Consider the following 21,448-nt stretch of genomic DNA (forward strand, 5'->3'; position numbering starts at 1 on the left):
CTGCACAAACCACTGGGAAGTAAATCTACATCCACAACCTTTGATGTGGTTGCCTTTATTTTTAAACCTACGTCACCGTACAAGTAAGTCATGTAAAGACATGGAAATCCAAGTCAAGTCCGAAGTTTGGGATCAAGAAAAACACATTTTCATGCATTTCACAACCTTTTTTTTGTCCATTTCACAAACATTTTTTCCCATTTCACCAACATTTTGATCCATTTCCCAAACAATGAAAATGAATGAGATGATTTTGAAAGAAGGATGTCCATTTTTACATAGAGGCCTACTATCAACAACTGTCAGTCCTCTGGTAGCTCCGCCCTGCATTACTATAGGGGTGTTATTTTGTGTCTAGATGTCTCATTAAAGCAGAATGTAATCAGGTTTAATAACGGCAATATTTCATTTAAAAATACTACTGGACGTGAATGTTAGTAGTACGACTCCTACGTTACCTTACTAGAAGGTAAAACATGGTGTCTTTTATAGTATTAACAACATGCAGCGAGAAGCGGCGTGCAGGAAGTGAGCAGCTCAGATAAGATCACACGGCAGCGCTATCGGAAATGATTAGCACCTGTCGATGTGAGCGCTTCCTGTTGCTTCAGCAAGCACGTGCGGACATAGTACATCAGATATGATCAGATAAGATTGGTTTACTATGATGTAATTATTGAACTACCGTAAAATGCTGCAATTTGGACTTCAAGCAAACATTCTATGGAAAAATATGCCTTAAAAGGCAACCAAAATATGGAGTTTTATGTTTTCTTTAACTTTTTGTGTTTTGTTTCTGTGACTTTACCACATAAGGGTATCAGTGAGAGCAAAAAAAAAACAAAACGTGATCATAACCATAGCACAGGAGCTGCAACTTAGGGACTTAATTATACATACACATTCGTTTTACCAAGCTCATGCTAAAGTAATTGGTGTATTAGGTTCAGCAATACCTATTAAGCACCACTAGATGGCAGTATTTCTTCCACATACATGTTGAGTATTTTTGCGTCAGTTTGACCGTTAATTTTTCCTAAGTTTCACGAGTTTGGCCGTGGAACAGATTGACTGCCATGTAAATATATTTTGGATGTATGAAGAAGAACGTGCATTAATATTTATGAGCATACGTGTGTCTAACATATGTACGTGTTGGACTTGTGTGCTAGAAGGTTTGGCGGCCCGTCAACCTGGCGTCTCCTCACTGGTACCGAAGGCATGTGATACCTCAGCCTCTTCCAGAAAAGTCGATTGTTCGATTTTCTCCATTTTTGGCTTCCCGGGACGTCCGTCCTCCACGTCAGAGCCCCTTGTTTCCTCCTGATGTAGCGCAGAGACTCTGGCAGGCGGCTATCGTCCAGAGGACCATCTGTCAACAGACGCCATTGTCACGCTCGTGGATAAAAGGGCGCTTTCCGCCAACAGTGACGTCACCAGTGATGTCACCTATCTCCACCAGGATGACTCGGGGACGGTTGTGGGTCAAAGCATCGTGGAGGCCCAGCTGCTGCTCGAAGCTCAGGTGCTTCTGCTCGTCGCTCAATGGACGTGTCTCCGTCTCCCCGGGTGACACGATGATGATGATCAGCCTGCGACATCGGCGCATGATGGCTGCGATGGCGTCGTGCGTCGCTGCCGGATGTCAAACACATGAAGTCAGCGATCCTTAGTTAGATACTTAGTCCTGTCTGTCGTCTTGGTCGTCCATCTGTCAGTCCTTTCTTAGCTATTAGCTGTTTTAGTTACTTGGATAAGACTAGTTATTTAATCAGCCAGTTAACTGCTTACTTGAGTTAACTGGCTATTAAATCCGAGATTGACTTGTCTTAGTTAGCTATTTAGTTAGCAAGCCGGTCTAACGGTTCCCCGGCTCCTCGCTGACCTTCTCCCGGGCTGTCGTCGCGACCCGTGATGAAAAGCAGGTAGCCATGTTGCCCCTCCAGCTCGCCAGGCAGCGTCTGCAGTGCGAAACGTGCCGTTGGGGCCGAGGTCATCTCACCGCAGTGGAGGACGCTCACGAAGGCGTCGTAGAAGCCGACATCTTCGTCTGGAGAGAGGACTCCGTTTTTATATGTTGACTGACATGAACGTCCGCCTTGTGACGTGAGATCACCTCCTTGTTGGACGAAATGTCCCCGCAGCTTCCTGTACGCCAGTGTCGCGTCCACTTTGAAGTAGACCAGCGCCGCCGCCGCCACGAGTAGAAGAAGAAGCAGCAAGGCGGCCATGCCCAGGGCCACGTTGGTGTGGAAGCAGCTTCGAGGGGCTGTGGAAAAAAACACAGTAATACTTCTTATTGACACTGTGTACATCTAACTACATCTAACGTTTCCATCTGTATTGGTACTCGTCTTGTATACTTAAAAACTACCTTTTGACTGTTAGTTGCTCGTTATTTGAAGTAATGACATCATGACCGATACCGTGAGCGCGTTTCAAGAAGATAAAGAAGAAGGACCTTCTACCAGCAGCTTGACGCAGTCCTTGTCTCCTAGGGAGTTCTTGAACCGGCAGCTAATAGACACGTTGAAGAAGCGAGGAAGAACTCTTGAAATGGTCAGATTGGATTGGCCGTAGACCAGACCTCTCCTGTGAAGGCTTCGGAGGGAAAAAGAGGGACAAATCAGTAACTACTCTAAATGTATGTGTCTTAGTCATGAGTACTTCAGTAACTACTCTATATTCATCTGCTTTCGTTCCTCAGGAAGTACTCTAATCATTAGCTACTGACTATTTCCTCAGCAACTACTCTAAATGTGTTCTTAGTTCATCAGTAACTACTCAATAGTTCCCCAGTAACTACTCCAAATGTGTATACTTTAGTTCCTCAGTAACTACTCTAAATTTATGTTCTTAGTTCATCAGTAACTACTCTAAATGTATGTTCCTTGGTAACTACTCAATAGTTCCCCAGTAACTACTCCAAATGTGTATACCTTAGTTCCTCAGGAACTACTCTAAATTTATGTTCTTAGTTCCCCAGTAACTACTCTAAATTTGTTATTTGTTCCCTAGTCACCACTCTAAATGTATGATATTTGTTCCCCAGTAACTACTCTAAATTTATGTTCTGTTCCTCAGTAACTACCCATTAGTTCCCCAGTAACTACTCCAAATGTATATACTTTAGTTCCTCAGTAACTACTCTAAATTTGTTATTTGTTCCCTAGTCACTACTCTAAATGTATACTCTTAGTTCCCCAGTAACTACTCTAAATGTATGTTCTGTTCCCCAGTAACTACCCATTAGTTCCCCAGTAACTACTCCAAATGTATATACTTTAGTTCCTCAGTAACTACTCTAAATTTGTTATTTGTTCCCCAGTAACTACTCTAAATGTATGTTATTTGTTCCCCAGTAACTACTCTAAATGTATACTCTTAGTTCCCCAGTCACTACTCTAAATGTATGTTCATAGTTCCCCAGTAACTACTCTATATTTATGTTCAATTGTTCCTCAGTAACTACCCTTTAGTTCATTAGTTCTTCATTAGTTCATTAGCACTTTGCCACCCCCACCCCATGCTCACAAGGAAGAGGAGGAGGAGTTTTGGAGGTCCTCGTCATCCTCAATGAAACTCCCATTGACCGTCCAGAAGATGGACATCTCGCTGTCCTCTTGGAAGCCCATCAAGGCCAGACACCTCAGCTCCGTCCTGGCACCTGTAAAGCCGACATTCACAAGGAATTACATTTGCACTAAAACTGACCCCAGAACAGCACGTGAACATGGAAAGTGAATTTTGTGTGTGCTTCCAATGAACTTGCCCACTTCCACCGCAATCACTTCCTGTTCAAGGATGACCTGCGGCTCAGTCAGGACGGTCTCTGCCAGCAAACGGGATGAAAGAGGATTCAGATGCAGCATCAGAAACCCAAGTCTTGTCTTGCTCAACGGCAGGTAGAGTACAGGCAGGTGTACTTAAGGTCAGATTCCAAATCAGTTCTCAAAAGCATTTATGTTGGCGTTACTCATGTAGTACTCGTATATATAAACAGACGGTAATGGTACAGAGTACACACTGTTGCTTATCTTCAGCTGGATGCTGCGTGCAGACGTGTACTTCCTGCCACGGAGGCTGACGTCAACAAGGCAGGTGTACTTCCCAGCATCTTCCTGCGTGGCCTCAGGTAACCTCAAGGAGGCGCTGTCAGTCACAGTGACGGCCGCGCCCTTACGCCGCACTCTGTGGCAGTCCTGCACGGAGAGCGAGAAAGAGAGGACTGCATAGGACTTTTGGGGGCCGAGAACATGACCCTTTGACCTTGAAGCTTTTCTTCATACCTTGAGCCATCGAACGTTTCGTGTCTGGTTGCGTCTCAGGACGTCCTCCTGCATGCAGGGGAGACTTCGGGTGACCCCCGCGGGGACATGCCTCACCTCAGCGACTGGTGGACAAATCCCATCGGACACAAAAACTCCAAAGTCCATCCTTCTTTGTCCAATCCGGTCCCTTTAAAAGGGGACGGACAGTCAGAGAGGTGCAATCACGCAGGTCACACAGGGGTCCTCATACCTGGTCTCACAGCTGTAGGTGCCATTATGGGATGCCTGCACAGGTAGAAACCATAGCAACCTTTCTCTGACTTCTACTCCAGGGGGCAGAGCCGGGTTTGCCCCCCCTCTGGTCCATGTGACGTTGCTGTGAACGTCTGCGATGGGACACTTGAGCAAGAGGAGGTGGCCTGCGCTGGCGTGGTAGGTGTCTAGCGCCGACTTGTGGCCTGGGTGGGATGATGCAACGGGGGGGGGACATGACACGGAAACTTTCAACAAGGGTGACGGACGCCAACGCAGCTCCACAGCTCCAACCATGATTCATATTTCTGACATGTACCGTTTAGTGTGGCCTCATTCAGGTGTCAAAACGTCAAGCCGTGGAAGCGACCTACTAAACTTTGTTTGTTTGTAGGCGACTTCCTGTCTCATGCGGCACAGTTACGGTGACCTGGATTCCAAATATTTACCATTTATTTGTATTTTTTTACTTTGACTCGGCAGTAGGTCCTTCAAAAACAGCAGCATGCTCCTGTCTTTAAGATCTTTAATGAGAGCTTGTCTAGAACTTTAACAAAAAACAGCAAAGAGCTCCTGTCATAAAGAAGATCTTTGACTTGACTTTTTGCAGTCGTTTCGTTCCTGTCCTGTAATATAGAGGATCTTTGACAGTTTGTTCTTTACAAATAGACTGATGCCTCTCATCATTGATGAGGCTTTTGACAGTCCTTAAAAACAGCACAGCACTCCTGTTATATAGAGGATCTTTGACTAGTGACTAGATCTTTGGTAAGCATTTTTGTTGTTCCTTCTTTAAAAAAAAGGAAATCAGCAGAGCGCTCTTAAACTGGAGGAACTTTGATGAGTGTTTTGGTTCGTATTTTCTTTTTTAAAAAATCTGCAGAGCACTCCTAACAATAGAGGATCTTTGACTAGTGTTTTGGACAGTACTTTCTTTCAAAAAATCAATATAGCACTCCTAACAATAGAGGATCTTTGACTAGTGTTTCGGGCAGTATTTTCTTTTAAAAAATCAGCAAAGCAATCCTAACAATAGAGGATCTTTGACTACTGTTTCGGGCAGTACTTTATTTCAAAAAATCAATATGTAGCACTACCTAACAATAGAGGATCTTTGACTAGTGTTTCGGGCAGTATTTTCTTTTAAAAAATCATAAAAGCAATCCTAACAATAGAGGATCTTTGACTAGTGTTTCGGGCAGTACTTTCTTTCAAAAAATCAATAGAGCACTCCTAACAATAGAGGATCTTTGACTAGTGTTTTGGGCAGTATTTTCTTTTAAAAAATCATCAAAGCAATCCTAACAATAGAGGATCTTTGACTAGTGTTTCGGGCAGTACTTTCTTTCAAAAAATCAATAGAGCACTCCTAACAATAGAGGATCTTTGACTAGTGTTCCGGGCAGTATTTTCTTTTAAAAAATCAGCAAAGCAATCCTAACAATAGAGGATCTTTGACTAGTGTTTCGGGCAGTACTTTCCTTCAAAAAATCAATATAGCACTCCTAACAATAGAGGATCTTTGACTAGTGTTTCGGGCAGTATTTTCTTTTAAAAAATCATCAAAGCAATCCTAACAATAGAGGATCTTTGACTAGTGTTTTGGGCAGTATTTTCTTTTTAAAAATCAACAGAGCACTCCCGGCAAGGAGAATATTTTTTTTCATTCGTCCGTTCATATGTCAACAGTGCTCTTACCCTGTGAAATAAAGGATCTTTGACAAATATGTTTTGAAAAACAGCAGAGTGGTCCTATCATATAGGGGATCTTTGACTGCCATTTTATTTACTGTAGGATTGTGTAAACCAGTGATTTTCAACCTTTTTTGAGCCACGGCACGTTTTTTACATTGTAAAAATCTTGTGGCACACCACTAACCAAAAATGTTCCAAAATGTCACCACGACCTCACACGTGCATCAATAAGTCTATGGGAGGAACAAGGTAGGTGTTGCCACACGGACCAATATTACATTGCTCTGCCAGTCTTCACACCACAGACACTCCACAGTAGCCACGTTTTTACATCACCACTTTTTCTCTTTCCCAATGACCTTTCGGGAAACAATGGTATCCATGGAAAGGAATATTCCAATCTCTTGTCTACATGCGCCGTGAAAATCAAACAGAATAGTCAATAGGGCATGCCCAGTAAAACGTAAACATCAACATCACGTGATACCGGCTTCCCCAAGTTTTTCTTTCACTTGTTGGAATAACTCTGTATTGCCAGTTTTTTGTCTGTCCAGTCTTGAAATTTAGTTTGAATCCAAAACAAACTTTGCTTAGTCCAGTGCCGATTGCTGGCCTCCATTTTTAAAAGTGAAGAACGTCTGGATCTGCGTGTTACGTCATATCTGAGCATGCGCTGAAAGAACGCACCCGGGATCAATTTAAACAGGAAAAGATCAAATTCAATCTTGCTAATATTTTATAATTAAACTCAGGACATGTTTTATATAGATATATATTTTCTTTTTTAATAAAACTGCACTTGTGAATGGCGTATAGAAGGGTTTAGATTCTGTTCCACAGATGGCGGTAATGCATACGAAAGCTGCTTGCCAACCGCCAATAAACAACAGAAGAAGAAAAACACCCTGACAACTTTCCGTTTGAGCGGGTACAAGATACCTCAATCGGATTGGTTAAAGGAATATTCCATCCCTGTTCAATTCTTTCCGTTTGAGCAAATAAACCAAAGTGAATTGGAATATTTGGGTCCATGTATACTATTGACATAATGGCTATTGACATCATATTTGCAAATGATGATTGATAAATGTTAATTATAAAAAGTGATATTGGATAATTCCTCACGGCACACCTGACGGTTTCTCAAGGTACACTAGTGTGCCGCGGCACAGTGGTTGAAAATCACTGGTGTAAACTATCGAAGCCTGTTATCCCAACGGTAAGTCACAATGATGAGATAAAAAGTTAAAGATAAAAATTATGAAATGTAAACCGCGCATGTGCCACAGGTGCCGCCTTCTTCACTTGACAGAAAATATACAATGTGTCTTTGTAAATGTTGACGTAATGATTCCTTCTTGCTGAGTAGGATACCCACCTTGCTTACAATTGTGTCGCCATTTTGTCCAAATGAAGAAGGCTGCACCTGTGGCACATGCGCAGTTTGCATCTCGTAATGTCGCCTTTTTATCGGTTATATGGAGGTGATTTGACTAGCTTGACGAGGAGTAAAAGTTGACCGTTGAAAGGCAAACAACGACATACGATGATCATCGTCGCCCACGATGTGAAATGTCAGTATACTCACCGTGTGTGACCGCCACGAGGAGCAGAGCGGCGAGCACGCGCACCTGCGCGTGGGTCATGGTGTGTTTGAGGGCTGGCAGAGATTGTAGGTCACCGGTGTTTTTTCTGCTGCTGCTTCACACCACACTTGTATGCGCGCCAGAAAGGGAAGTGAGAATGTAAAGAGACAAAAACAAACAAAATATAGATTTATGACTCTCCAATGAACGTGTGTTCTTGTCAGTAAAGTTTATAAGTCGTAGTTGTATGCCAAATATATCAATGTTTTTGGCCATGGCTGTATAAATGAGGTTGATTTGGTTGTATTCCATACAGACTGTATACAATGGTCCAGACAATATGGCTCAATAATTATTATTTGAAAAATAGATACTGTATCCATACTGTTGATTCCCAGAAACGAAGTTTAGTCCACCACATATGTTAGATCCTAGGTCGATTGTCATGGGGGTACATGAGTAAAAAAAAAGTACCGCTGAACACTCACAATAACGAGTGCAAATGAACGCCTCACTGCACCAGCGACGGCAGCAGAAAAGACAACAAAACTAGCAAACTGCTATCATTCCCGAGCTAGCTTTTTCAGAGCAAGTTGCATTCAGGCACATCACGTAACTCCTGGGACACTAGTAAAACACAGGAAACTCACCCACGGATGATAATTTATCTATTTATCATAGATAAATGTCCAAGTTTATAGTAATGTCACCATGCAAAATACACATTTTTCACCCGCAATCAGGAAAAAGCTGAAAAAAACAAACAAATCACTATAACATGAATGAACCAATGAATTAGCTTCAAGTGAATTAACATAATAAGGTTTATGTTTATGTGTGCAGTTGTTTGTGACTGTAAATAGTTGATAAACTGCTGCAAATAATCACTATTATAAATTATTATTGCTATGAATAATCAATAATATAAATGCTAAGACATCTATCTATCCATTTTCTGATAAAAGAAACTGTAATTAATGATGGCAATAAATAATAATACAAAGAATGAGAGGTGTGTTAAATGAATTATTGCTATAAATAATGAATAATATTAAAGACAGTAGTGAACTATTACTATAATAATAATCATCAATCAAAACTTACCAGTCAGAGCTCAGCACTTGCATGTGTTGCTTCGGTCCTCTTCTTCTACTTTTCCTCCAGCGCCCGTAACAAAAGTTCGCTCACGGAAAAAAAAACAACCCAAGACCTGAGACCTCAAACCTCATTCTCCTTCCAAGTGAAGCGTAATTCCCCTCATGTGGCGTTTGAAACACGTGATTCAGTGGAAAGTCCTCGGTTGCTCTCATTTCAAAACGCATCAGTAGATCACATACAGTCGATTGAATTCATCTGTTCCAGGGTCAAGCTGTGGCTTGTTTGACGTATGAAGCTGACTATAGGGGTGTTAGTTCTTGTATAGAGGGCTCTGATAATGTTAGCATTTCTGTGCTGTGTACTATTCCGTTGAAAGAGCCAGTGTCCTGCATCGGAAGGCATCGAACACACGGCTTTTGTGGTTCCGAGGGTGTCAGTTTTATGTCGGAAAACCCAGCCAGTTCCAAAACACACAAAATAACAAATGCGCTATTTACAGTATCTTAGTATCACATGTCAGTGTTGTTGCATTGCTGTTTTTCAGTGGGGGGGTCGGGGGGGGGGGGGGGGTGTGTCTCCACAACTCCAGCTCTTCCAAAGCTTGAAAACCCTGCTACATTAAAGTCCCAAGAACCCAAACCATTTTTTTTTTGGTCTGTGTGGCGTTCAAGTCCGCTGTCAAAGTACACCTATGCTAGCCGATGAGCTAACATACCGTCGTTACACCTTCAGGAGCGCGATTCTCTCGGGGCCCACCCCCCTGGTGCCCTTCACCGGCATGTGATAGCGCATCTCCTTCCAAAACCTGGAGGAAGGAGACAACGAGTTCGAAGCGTCCGCTTTATCTAGCGTGGTCGAACACGTCCTGGAGGAGGACTTCCTGCGGGTTCTTTGGTTCTTCCACCAGCACACGGCGCCCTGCTTCCTCCTCAGGTGACGCAGCGACTCTGGGAAGACAGCGAGCTGCGCCGGGGTCACCTCTTCCAGCTCCACTAGCACCACCTGAATGAAGATGGGATGATGTAACATCACCGAAAGAAGCGTTGTGTTCAGGTGCTCACCTTGAGCGTTCCCTCCAGCAGCGCTCTGTGCATGGCCGTCACGCACTCGTGTTGACGTTGAGGGTCCAAGCAGACGCTGATGTTGTTGTTGTTGCTGCTAATAAAGGAGGAGGCGCTGTAGAGCAGCAGGAGGCGGCGGCTGGCGAGCATGTTGTCCTGCACCGAGTCCACCATGGCTGCAGGGGGCGCCAAAATACATCAGGAAGCGATAAAGCGCCCAAGCGTTAATATTTCCTACTTTTTGGAGAAAACAGTACCGTCCTCCATGATGGGGGGCACTTACCCTGCCCGGGAAGGGAGTCGCGGCCCGCGATGAAGAGTTTGTAACCGCAAGCTTTTTCCAGCACCTGAGGAAGGACGTGAAGGGCAAACGTGCACACCTCATCGCTGAAGTCTGCCTCGCAGTTCAAAGGGTACGTGACGTAGGCATCGAACAGCTTCCCGTCGCAATCTGACGTTCAAAAAGAAAAGTGTTAGCTGCAGTGTCTTAGTTCTGGACGCGTTGCTTAGCATGTCTGCTTGTGTTAGCTGTGGTGTAGCAGTTCTAGCCGCATTAGCATGCACATGTTAGCTTAGTTCGAGCCGCATTACTTAGTGTGTGCTCCTGTTGGCCGTAGTATGATAGTTCGAGCCGCTTTAGTGCGCTCGTGCTAGCGTAGTTCTAGCCGCATTACTGAGAATATAATCGTGTTAGCTGTAGTATGTTAGTTCTAGCCGCAATGCTTAGCATGCTCATGTTAGCGTAGTTCTAGCCGCATGACTTAGCGTGCTTATGTTAGCTGTTATGTATCAGTTCTAGCCACATTGCTGAGCATGCGCACGTTAGCGTGGTTTTGGCCGCATTACTTAGCATGCTTATGTTAGCTGGAGTGTAGTAGTTCTAGCCGCATTGCTTAGCATGCTCATGTTAGCGTAGTTCTAGCCGCATTACTTAGCGTGCTTATGTTAGCTGTTATGTATCAGTTCTAGCCGCATTGCTGAGCATGCGCACGTTAGCATAGTTCTAGCCGCATTACTTAGCATGCTTATGTTAGCTGGAGTGTTGTTGTTCTAGCCGCATTACTGAGCGTGCTTGTGTTAGCTGGAGTGTAGTAGTTCTAGCCGCATTGCTTAGCATGCTCATGTTAGCGTAGTTCTAGCCGCATTACTTAGCGTGCTTATGTTAGCTGGAGTGTAGTAGCTGTAGCCGCATTGTTTAGCATGCTCATGTTAGCGTAGTTCTAGCCGCATTACTTAGCATGCTCATGTTAGCGTAGTTCTAGCCGCATTACTTAGCATACTCATGTTAGCTGTTATGTATCAGTTCTTGCCACATTGCTTAGCATGCTCATGTTAGCATAATTCTAGCCGCATTACTTAGCGTGCTTATGTTAGCTCTGGTGTGTTAGTTTTAGCCACATTGCTTAGCATGCTCATGTTAGCATAATTCTAGCCACATTACTTAGCGTCCTTATATTAGCTGGAGTGTGGTAGTTCTAGCCGCATTGCTTAGCATGCTCATGTTAGCATAATTCTAGCCGCATTACTTAGCATGCTTATGTTAGCTGGAGTGCAGTAGTTCTAGCCACATTGCTTAGCATGCTCTCATGTTAGCGTAGTTCTAGCCGCATCACTTAGCATGCTTATGTTAGCTGGAGTGTAGTAGCTCTAGCCACATTGTTTAGCATGCTCATGTTAGCGTAGTTCTAGCCGCATTACTTAGCATGCTCATGTTAGCATGATTCTAGCCGCATTTCTTAGCGTGCTTATGTTAGCTTTGGTGTGTTAGTTTGAGCCGCATAGCTTAGCATGCTCATGTTAGCATAATTCTAGCCGCATTACTTAGCATGCTTATGTTAGCTGGAGTGTGGTAGTTCTAGCCGCATTGCTTAGCATGCTCATGTTAGCATAGTTTAGCCGCATTACTTAGCGTGCTTATGTTGGCTCTGGTGTGTTAGTTTTAGCCACATTGCTTAGCATGCTCATGTTAGCATAATTCTAGCCGCATTACTTAGCGTGCTTATGTTAGCTGGAGTGTAGTAGTTCTAGCCGCAGCTCTAGCTGGAAGTGGCACATTTTCCTACGAGCTAAAGCGTGCTATTACCCTCATTGGCATACAGGACAGGAAAGGACATTCGGAAGCACAACACAATGTCAATCTTGAAGAGGAAGTAGATGACAACCGTGGCGATGAAGAGCGCCGTGACGCCGCTGAGAGCGCAGCTGACGGGGACAACGGCGGACGGCTCTGGGAGACACAACACGGGACATGTAAAAACTGGACATGCCCGGGCTTCGTGCGTCACGGCTCACCTTGCGGCAACACAGCAAAGTGACCCTGAGGGAGGCCCCGCCCACTGTACGCTCGACAGGTGTAGTTGATGAGGAAGTCTTCCTGCTTCAGGCGACCAATGGTGAGCAGCCGCTCCAGCCAGACGCCTTTGCTGGGACCGCTTCCCGTCCACACGCTAAGCGGCACACAACACAAGAGGACATCAATGGAGGACATCTTCTTGCTTTTTTCTGTCCACCAATCAACACACGTCATCCTGTTTAGCTCCGCCCCCTTGGAAGGGTGGCAAAAAGTGGTACTGCAGAGTTATTCTGCCGGTGGAAACGCTGTCCTGCGTCCTGAAACTGACCGCTGTTGTGATGTGAAGATGCGGTCGGCGGCGTCGGTGCTGAAGACAAACTCGTTGTCGGCCAACCAGAAGATGTCCACCATGGGATCTTCTGGAACCTTCCCGATGCACGGAACAAACACCTGGCACGCCCGCGTCAACCTGGAGCCTGAACACAAACAAAACGTTCAATACACTGACCAATTTATGCATATATTGTTTGATTATTCATATATTTAATTAATTTCATTCTATTTATTTAATAGTTTTTCAAATAATAATCACGTTTTTTTTGAAAAGCTGAAACTGCAACACTCGGAAAAACAACTTTAGAATGAACACAGAAGCTGAAGCTGGGCTGAAATGCTGTGGAAATGCGCTAAAATGTTGAATGAAAGTGAGAGTTAATTGGTAGTTTCAGCTCAGTTCGGGAATTGAACCAACCGTCTCTGGATCGGGAGCCAAGCACTCTAAGAGTCTTTGCCACAATCGGGGTAGCAGTAGGGTTATGCCAAATAAGTCTAGTGTCATCTCCCAGCATGCTTTGCGGCAATGCTCTTTAAATTGTTGTTTTTATTTGTACATCCATTTATCATTTACATTTTTCGTAAAAAATTTTTTTTGTTACAATACAACTTTTTTTCTTGGCTTAATTTTCCTAAACTTTCTGCTGTTTTTTTTTGTGGACATTTTCCAACTCTTTCAACTTTCTTCTTGTCAATTTTCTTCTCATTATATCCTGACTTTATTCCCATAATATTTTGACATTATTCTTGCGACTTTTTTTTTTTAGCAATTTAATTTTTTACCAAAAATTAATTTAATAACTTTAATAAATTAAAAATCAATACATTTCTCAACATTACGCGACTAAAATGAGCTTCCTCATACGTTATTCTCATAAAATTACAAAACTTTTTTTTTCTCTAAATATTTTCACTTTCTTTTTACATTATTTTTACATACTAGTGATTTTTTTGTTTTATTGTTAAATAATATTTGTAGAATATCCTACGGGCCCCAACAGCCGAGGGACACAAATACACTTTGGACACCCATGACTTAATTTATCTATAATTTATTTATTTATATATATTTATTATTTATTAATTTAATATAACTATAATTTCTCTATAATTTATTTATTTATATATATATATATTATTTATTAATTTAATATAACTATAATTTCTCTATAATTTATTTATTTATATATATTTATTATATATTAATTTGATATAACTATAATTTATCTATAATTTATTTATTTATATATATTTATTATTTATTAATTTAATATAACTATAATTTATCTATAATTTATTTATTTATATATATTTATTATATATTAATTTAATATAACTATAATTTATCTATAATTTATTTATTTATATATATTTATTATTTATTAATTTAATATAACTATAATTTATCTATAATTTATTTATTTATATATATTTATTATATATTAATTTAATATAACTATAATTTATCTATAATTTATTTATTTATATATTATTTATTAATTTAATATAACTATAATTTCTCTATAATTTATTTATTTATATATATTTATTATATATTAATTTAATATAACTATAATTTATCTATAATTTATTTATTTATATATATTTATTATTTATTCATTTAATATAACTATAATTTATCTATAATTTATTTGTTTACTTAATAATGACTTAATTAATCAGGGTTTTAAACAGGGTTTTTTTGTCCCTAATTTTGTCACACAAAGCCAATAAATAAATAAAAAATAAATGACTAAATTTTTAAATGTAATTAATTTTGGTACACTAAAAGAGCTCCATACAAATTTTGTGTATGAAGCAAATAAATTTAAATTCAGTCTTTTTTATTTAATTAATTTAGCAAAGTTGGTCTCACCCAAAGGCGCCTTGAAGATTTCGTTGGCGGGTTTCAAGACTTGTGGCAGGAAGCAGTAATCCTCTGCAAGGACAGCATAGGATCAGGTGTACTGCCCTCTAGAGGCCAAGTGAGGTAGTGCAGCACAGACAGCAACCAGCGGTGGAATAGTGTTGTCACAACGAGCGCCACTAGAGGGCGCCGCTGGACATGTTAGCGCAGTCTCTGACCTTGGACCCAGGCCTCAATGGTCTCCGACACGGACCCTGTCACGCCGCCCAGGGTGAAGGTGAGAGTGCAGGTGTAGGTGTCATTGTTTTGGGGGTCCACGTCTTGGATCTTCAGTCTGGCCTTGCTGCGGTACACGTGTCCCTCGGAGCCGTCCTCGATGAGGTCACAGCCCTGGAGGACAAAGTTCACGTTCATGTTCTCATTCATTCATTAAAAGTTCTGGCTCGTGTTTCCATGGCAACACACTGACTTTGTACCAGGTGATGGAGAAGGGGACGTGGTAGCTGTCCAGCTTTTTGGTGACGTCCCTGAGCGGACAGGACAGGGTGTCCGTCACGCCGATGGTGAGGACCTGAGCGGCTTTCTGAGGCCGCCCACACTCGCCGTCCACGCGTCGCTCCACCACCATCTGAGTGGACTGCTTGTAGCAGCCTGAGCCGGTTCTGGGAGGACACGGCATCGTCATGTCACGTGACTTGCTAACGCGCTAATAACTTGCTAACGAACCTAAACGTCACATTGAATCCACTTTTATGGTCAAATGAACGTGTTTAATGACAACCAATCAGCTGGCTTCAACCCAACCGCATTCAAACCCAATTCAGTTCAATTTCAATTCAGTTTACATTTAGCCAAAATCGTGCTGGAGCCTATCCCAGCCAATCACAGGGCACGTACATTCATACCAATTTCACCTAGCATGCAACGAGAAGCTTTTAAAAAAATATTTCATTTATTATATTTCACTTATGAAATAGAATTATTTATTTCGCTTTATAATAAATTTATTAAAATTTTAATTATTGACCTTAAAATTCATGAAATCAACTTCCAGTCCAAAATAATTTTGGACTTAAATCACATCAATTAAATTTCCGTACCGATAATTATCGGCCCGATATCAGCATAAAAATGCGATATGTCTGACTCTCAATTTCCTATACCGATATCGGCCGATACTGATAACGATCAATAACATGACATATCTCCTTTGGTGAAATGAACACATACTGTATTTTTGTTTACAGCATTTTTTTAATATCGGTTTTCATGTTGGGGAAAAAAATCAGATACCGATATCGCATTTTTATGCTGATATTTTGCCGATAATTATCCCTAATTAAAATCCATTAAAATGACTTATATGAACAATAATTCTCTTTAATTTACATCAAATTAAATATTTATTTAATTTTTTTTATTCATTTTAATTATATTATTTTTTTATTATTTTATTTTTATTATTATTTTAATTTTAATTTTAATTTTAATTTTAATTTTAATTTTAATTTTAATTTTAATTTTAATTTTAATTTTAATTTTAATTTTAATTTTAATTTTAATTTTAATTTATTTAAAATGAAATGACCAATATCGATGATTTAATTCGATTTTAATGAAATACGACACTGAACGAAGCCACTTGAATTGAAATGTAGTAACGTTGAGACGATGACGATAAGGGGGGTGGGGGGGGGGGGGCGTTTCCTACCTGACCACACACTGGTATTGGCCGTGGTCCTCCAGCGTTACGTTGAGAAGCCACAGGGTCTCCCCCAGCACCAAAACCCGACCGCTGACATTGGCGAGCGGTCGCCCGGTCTCCAGGCGGTACCAGCTGACGTCGTACGGCACGGCGGTGAAGTCGAAGACGTCGGGAGACACCAGGGTGCAGTTGAGCATGCCCACGTCTCCCGGCACCGTGAAGACCCTCTCGAACTGGAGCCGGTAGTCGGTGCAGTTGTCTGCCGCACAAACATGGACGTCTGTTGCTGCTTAGCAAGATAATAATAATTTATTTTCACTTTTGGCCTTGAGGGTCCACTTGAATTGGGGGCCAAGTAGGGCGGTGACCCACCAGGTCACCCACCACTTTCAGGTGCAGGTGGAGCCACCTACAGGCCCCTAGTGGAAGGTCTACGCTCCATTCAGTGACATCCAAGTCCAAAAACAAGCCATAATTGGAGGTTATTGTATTTTTTTACTTGAACAATGATTTGGATTGCATGAGAAAATGTAAGTCATCATCATAAAAGGTACCTTTATGAAGAAAGATCCTTTTTTAATCCTTACTATACTAATTAATCCATAATTAATCCATAATAATCCATGATAATCCATAATAATCCATAATTAATCCTTAATTAATCCATAATCAATCCATAATTGATCCATAATTAATCCATAAGAAGCCATAATTAATCCATAATAATCCATAATTAATCCATAATGATCCATAATTAATCCATAGTTAATCCATATAATCCATAATATTCCATAATTAATCCATAATTAATCCATAATGATCCATAATTAATCCATAATTAATCCATAATAATCCATAATAATCCATAATTAATCCATAATAATCCATGATAACCCATGATAATCCATAATTAATCCATAATCAATCCATAATAATCCATAATTGATCCATAATTAATCCATAAGAAGCCATAATTAATCCATAAGAAGCCGTAATTAATCCATAAGAAGCCATAATTAATCCATAATTAATCCATAATTAATCCACACTAATCCTTTTTTCGCCCAACTGCTTTTTTACTTTGTGGCCCCCCTGCCCCCATCCCCCGCCCCAGGCTTTGGACAAGAGCACGTTGTCAAGAGTAAGACTGTGGTTGCTTGCCAGATGTTCTGTTTCCTCAAAAGCCAGCATCCAGCATTCCAGCCAAGCGGAGCACAAGATTCCCCAAATGCCGGTATTTTTCCAGCTGATGGATGTCGTCCCAATAATCCTGTCTCGTTCAGGGTGAAAGTTTTGCCGTTTCCCCCCCACTTTTCAGGCTAGATAAACACGGCGGACTTTCCCATGCTAGCAGGGCCAAATGGAGGAAGGAGGTGTCCAAACTCACCCTCAGCCCAAACAGCAGCGGTCCAGTAGATCCAGAACAGGAGGGTCCCCACATAGACACGGAGGCCCATGACTGAAAGACACAAATATTCCAAAATTAGAGACTGAAGTCACGGGAGGTTTTTCATCAAGTGGTTTTCAAAGAGCAGAAGGATCCGTGTCAGTCCCCCGTGCGCCTCCTCCTCACTTCTTTAGTGTTTGGGTCAAAGACCCGTGAGCAAACGCTGCGTAACCAACTGGAAGGAGGCCCAACGTTGCGTTTCCAGCATGTGAGTGTGTGTTGGTGTGTGTTGGTGTGTGTTGGTGTGTGTGTGCCAAACCAGATATGATTGCACATTTTCACGTTTTTCCAGTATTCCAAACTATTGTTCCCATAAAGTTCATCAATCTGTTCCAGGGTCAGGTATAAAATCTTGATGACCGTGTACAGACATCTGAAGTTGGAACATTGTTACGACGAATATCGGGGCCACATTGAAAAGAAAAATACCTGAATTTAAGAAAGAATAAGATTGTCAATTTCTGAGAATAAAGTCATAACTTTATGAGATTAAAGTTGTACTTTTATGAGGAAAAAAATTGCAAATTTACAAAAATATATATATTTTTTAATTACAAAAGAACATTTTTTTAATTACAAGCCCAAGCAAGCAAACTCCCCAAAAAATGTAATTCAAATTTTTTTTGTGTGTAAATCAAAAAAATTTTCTGGAATTACAAATTTTTTTTTTGGAATTACAAAATTTTTTTTTGGAACTACAAAATTTTTTTTTTGGAATTACAAAAAAAATTATTACAAGAATATTACAAGAATAAAGTTGTAAATTTCCGAGAATAAGTCTTAAATACATGAGCTAAAACTCAGGCATTGCCTGAGACAGCTATAAAAATGATGTGACCTTTGGTCTTGGTCATGTGAGGGGGCGGGGTAAGGAAGGTGGAAGTGAGAAGGACTGGACATGTTGGTCTCCTCTGTTGGTATGCTAATCCCAGCCCCATGCTAATCTCAATTAGCATCTCTGTTTTGAGTCTATTTACATCACCTGTGAATTACAGACCCTTTAATATGTTCCATTTGTGCTCTGTGGTTTTCATCACACTTTTCCCTCATGACATGAAAGGCACTGTTTTTGAAAAGCCGTTTTTGAGGGCAGTCAAAAGACTCAAGAGAACCCAGACTGCTTGTCCCCGCGCTAATCCAAGCCCGCCATGGGAACATGCGGCCTTACGTGTTGCTATGGACACGCTCCGTCTACGGACGCTGGCGCTCACGTCACTGCAATAAAAAGCACGGTTGCTGTGGAACATGTTGACCGCTGGTCTCAATGTTTGTTCTGCCTTGTTTGGCCACACGAGAAAGGTTCAAATATTAGAAGCAACAGTCATGTAATGGCCATTATTATTATTATTATATATATATATATCTGTCATGGAGCTCATGAGATAGGGAAGCTAATGAAGTGAAACAAACACGCGTGATCGTGTGCTTGTTTGCTCTGCAAAGATCAGGCGGGTTCAAAGGTGGGCTGAAAGATAACATCATGGAGTTTGCTTGGGCTATTTCCCACCCCCATTTTGCTTTTACTGTAACAATAAAATAAAGTCATTATTAGACATAGCTATTCAACATTAATATTTTTTATTTTATTTTACAATAATATCAATTATTTATTATAATTGTTTAAATTAAATGTTTTATATTTGATGTTTTTTTTAATTCTTTATTTATATTATTTATATTAATATTATTTAAACAATTTAGTCATCAAATAATCATGCCAGCCTTTTATTTTGACGTCCTACATACTTCCTGTGCGACCTGTTAAGCAACATTATACAGGCTTTTATTTTGAAGTTTCTTCAACAATTACATTTTGAAAGCGCCACACACAAATGTCACATCCATTATGACATTTGAGTGGCACCTTTATACTGAAATTCCACAGCATATTACTACTACCAGTATGACCAGTTTATTTCTATCATACTTCCTGTCACCTGGTTTTGGGTAGCTATTATTATGAAAATCCACAGCAGTTCTTGGGTGACATGCTTTGTGGTTTGCTAGCCTTTCCAAATGTTCCATCATGAGCAACATTTGTCAACAATATAGTTAAGATTGTTTTTTATTTTGAAAGACCACATGACAATGCCATTGTACTTCCTGCGTGGCATCGTGGTGGGCGGGGCCGGGGTCTACTCTTATTCATTGATAACATTTTTTTTTACTATACTAGAGTCTTACAACTTACAGGACCATGGCCCAATACAAGCTTTTATTTTGAAAAAACAGTGCAAAAAGCCACGCTACTTCCTGGGTGACACCCTGACGTGAGTGATTCAAAAGATGGTTTAAAAACATACTGACAGCACCGCAAAATGTCTTTTTGCAGGTTTACCGCAATGCTTGCTATAAACACGCACAAACATTAAGCAAAGTCCATAAAGCCTTGACTATGAGACGTCACCAAGGAAGTTCAAACCCCCTCCTTGAACCTTCTGCGGGACAAACTCACCTGGATGAAGGTGATGACGAGGATGACGGCCACCTCACGTCACATGACCGCTTGGGCAGGTCAACAGTTGGCCAAATAAAAGGTGAGCTCACGTGGCGTCCGCGGCGAGGACTTCCTGTTTGAGTGAGCACTCTTGTTGAGCACATGTTGTAACTTCTCCTGGATGCTTGTGTTGGGCAACAACTGGGAGGAGAACTCTCCGTGACACACACATACACACGCGTTGTGTACATTCCACTCTGCTGCTTCACGCATGCGTGTCCATACGGCGACCTCTAGTGGCTCATCTCGCACGAACTCAGCCTCTTCCATAGAAACACAATCTTTTCTGAAGCGAGTCATTAGTTTGCCACTAGGGGGCGTATTTGCATTGTATTTTGAATTCTCGATTATTTTCAGTCATTACCGCTGTGGCGACTCCGAAATCAGGAAAAAACCGAAAGAAACAAAGAAATAAACCACCCAAGTGACTCGATACGACAGAAACCGATAATATTTATTTATTTTACTATACTATTAGTATTTTACTATATTTATTTTACACTAAATTCGATTGACTTCCATTGTTGTCACCGTTGACATATTAAATAAAGTTGTGTGTTGAATAACAAAGGTCAATCCTGTTCCCAAACGCTATTGAATTAAAGCATAAAATCCACTAGAGGCCGCTGTTGCACCATCTGAGATTGCAATAGCGCCCATTCCACTACTCCAAATGACCAAATGTTATGTTTGTGTTTTAGTTTAGCATGGAATATAAACAATACATTAGTCATGGACATGGAAAATCTTTAAAAATAGAATTATAGTTTTTAGATTTAGACGTTTTATAGATTGTCAGAGAAGGCGGTCACTCCAGTTATTAGCCTGTGAAGACACAAGTGATGCATACATGGCGCGTTTGGTCAAAGATGCAGGCCGAGGGTGGATGATTCAATAGACGGAAGATAAGACCTCAAAGGTGATGTTAACACGGATACAGGATGTGCTTTGTCTCCACGTTATCAGTCGCGTGGCTTTTGACGGGCCATGTACAGCTAATGAGATTGGAGCGCCTGCTAAACGGATGATGTCTAATGGCGAGCTCCACCACGTTAGATGCTGTCTCATGACAAGCTCCTCCATTTTAGGTGAAGGCTGTCGTGTTGCAGCGATGGTGCAGTCTGGGCCAGCAAAGCCTTCTCTGCTGGCTTTAAGCACCGCCGGAAGCGACGACCTGCATCGACAACATGCATCCATCCCTTTTCTATGCCACTAAGGTCACGGCCAGTCCCAACCATACAAATCCCATTCACATCAAAGAACAGTCACCCAAAGAACGTTTGGCCACAACCGAGTGAAATCTTCCACTGCCGTTTATCCCTGACGTTCCTGGTGAAAATAAC

General features: G+C 41.2%; 1 protein-coding gene across 1 annotated transcript; it reads right to left on the reverse strand.

Annotated features, from left to right (window-relative positions):
* Positions 1-22: 22 nt before the first annotated feature.
* On the reverse strand, positions 23-20,178 carry LOC131135912 (uncharacterized). The gene is made up of 23 exons (XM_058082332.1): positions 20,064-20,178; positions 17,549-17,620; positions 16,168-16,420; positions 14,926-15,118; positions 14,675-14,846; positions 14,466-14,528; positions 12,585-12,732; positions 12,256-12,410; positions 12,047-12,190; positions 10,247-10,414; positions 9,964-10,139; positions 9,626-9,904; positions 7,807-7,921; positions 4,522-4,729; positions 4,290-4,458; positions 4,028-4,202; positions 3,773-3,832; positions 3,535-3,667; positions 2,462-2,601; positions 2,117-2,269; positions 1,886-2,050; positions 1,450-1,635; positions 23-1,372 (listed from the first exon to the last, which is right to left on the reverse strand). Exons 2-23 carry the CDS (start codon positions 17,616-17,618, stop codon positions 1,140-1,142), a joined length of 3,558 nt encoding a protein of 1,185 aa, XP_057938315.1. The 5' UTR covers positions 17,619-17,620; positions 20,064-20,178; the 3' UTR covers positions 23-1,139.
* Positions 20,179-21,448: the final 1,270 nt, after the last annotated feature.

The sequence above is a fragment of the Doryrhamphus excisus genome, chromosome 9 (genome assembly GCF_030265055.1).
Source record: "Doryrhamphus excisus isolate RoL2022-K1 chromosome 9, RoL_Dexc_1.0, whole genome shotgun sequence".
In the NCBI taxonomy this organism is placed as follows: Eukaryota; Metazoa; Chordata; class Actinopteri; order Syngnathiformes; family Syngnathidae; genus Doryrhamphus; species Doryrhamphus excisus.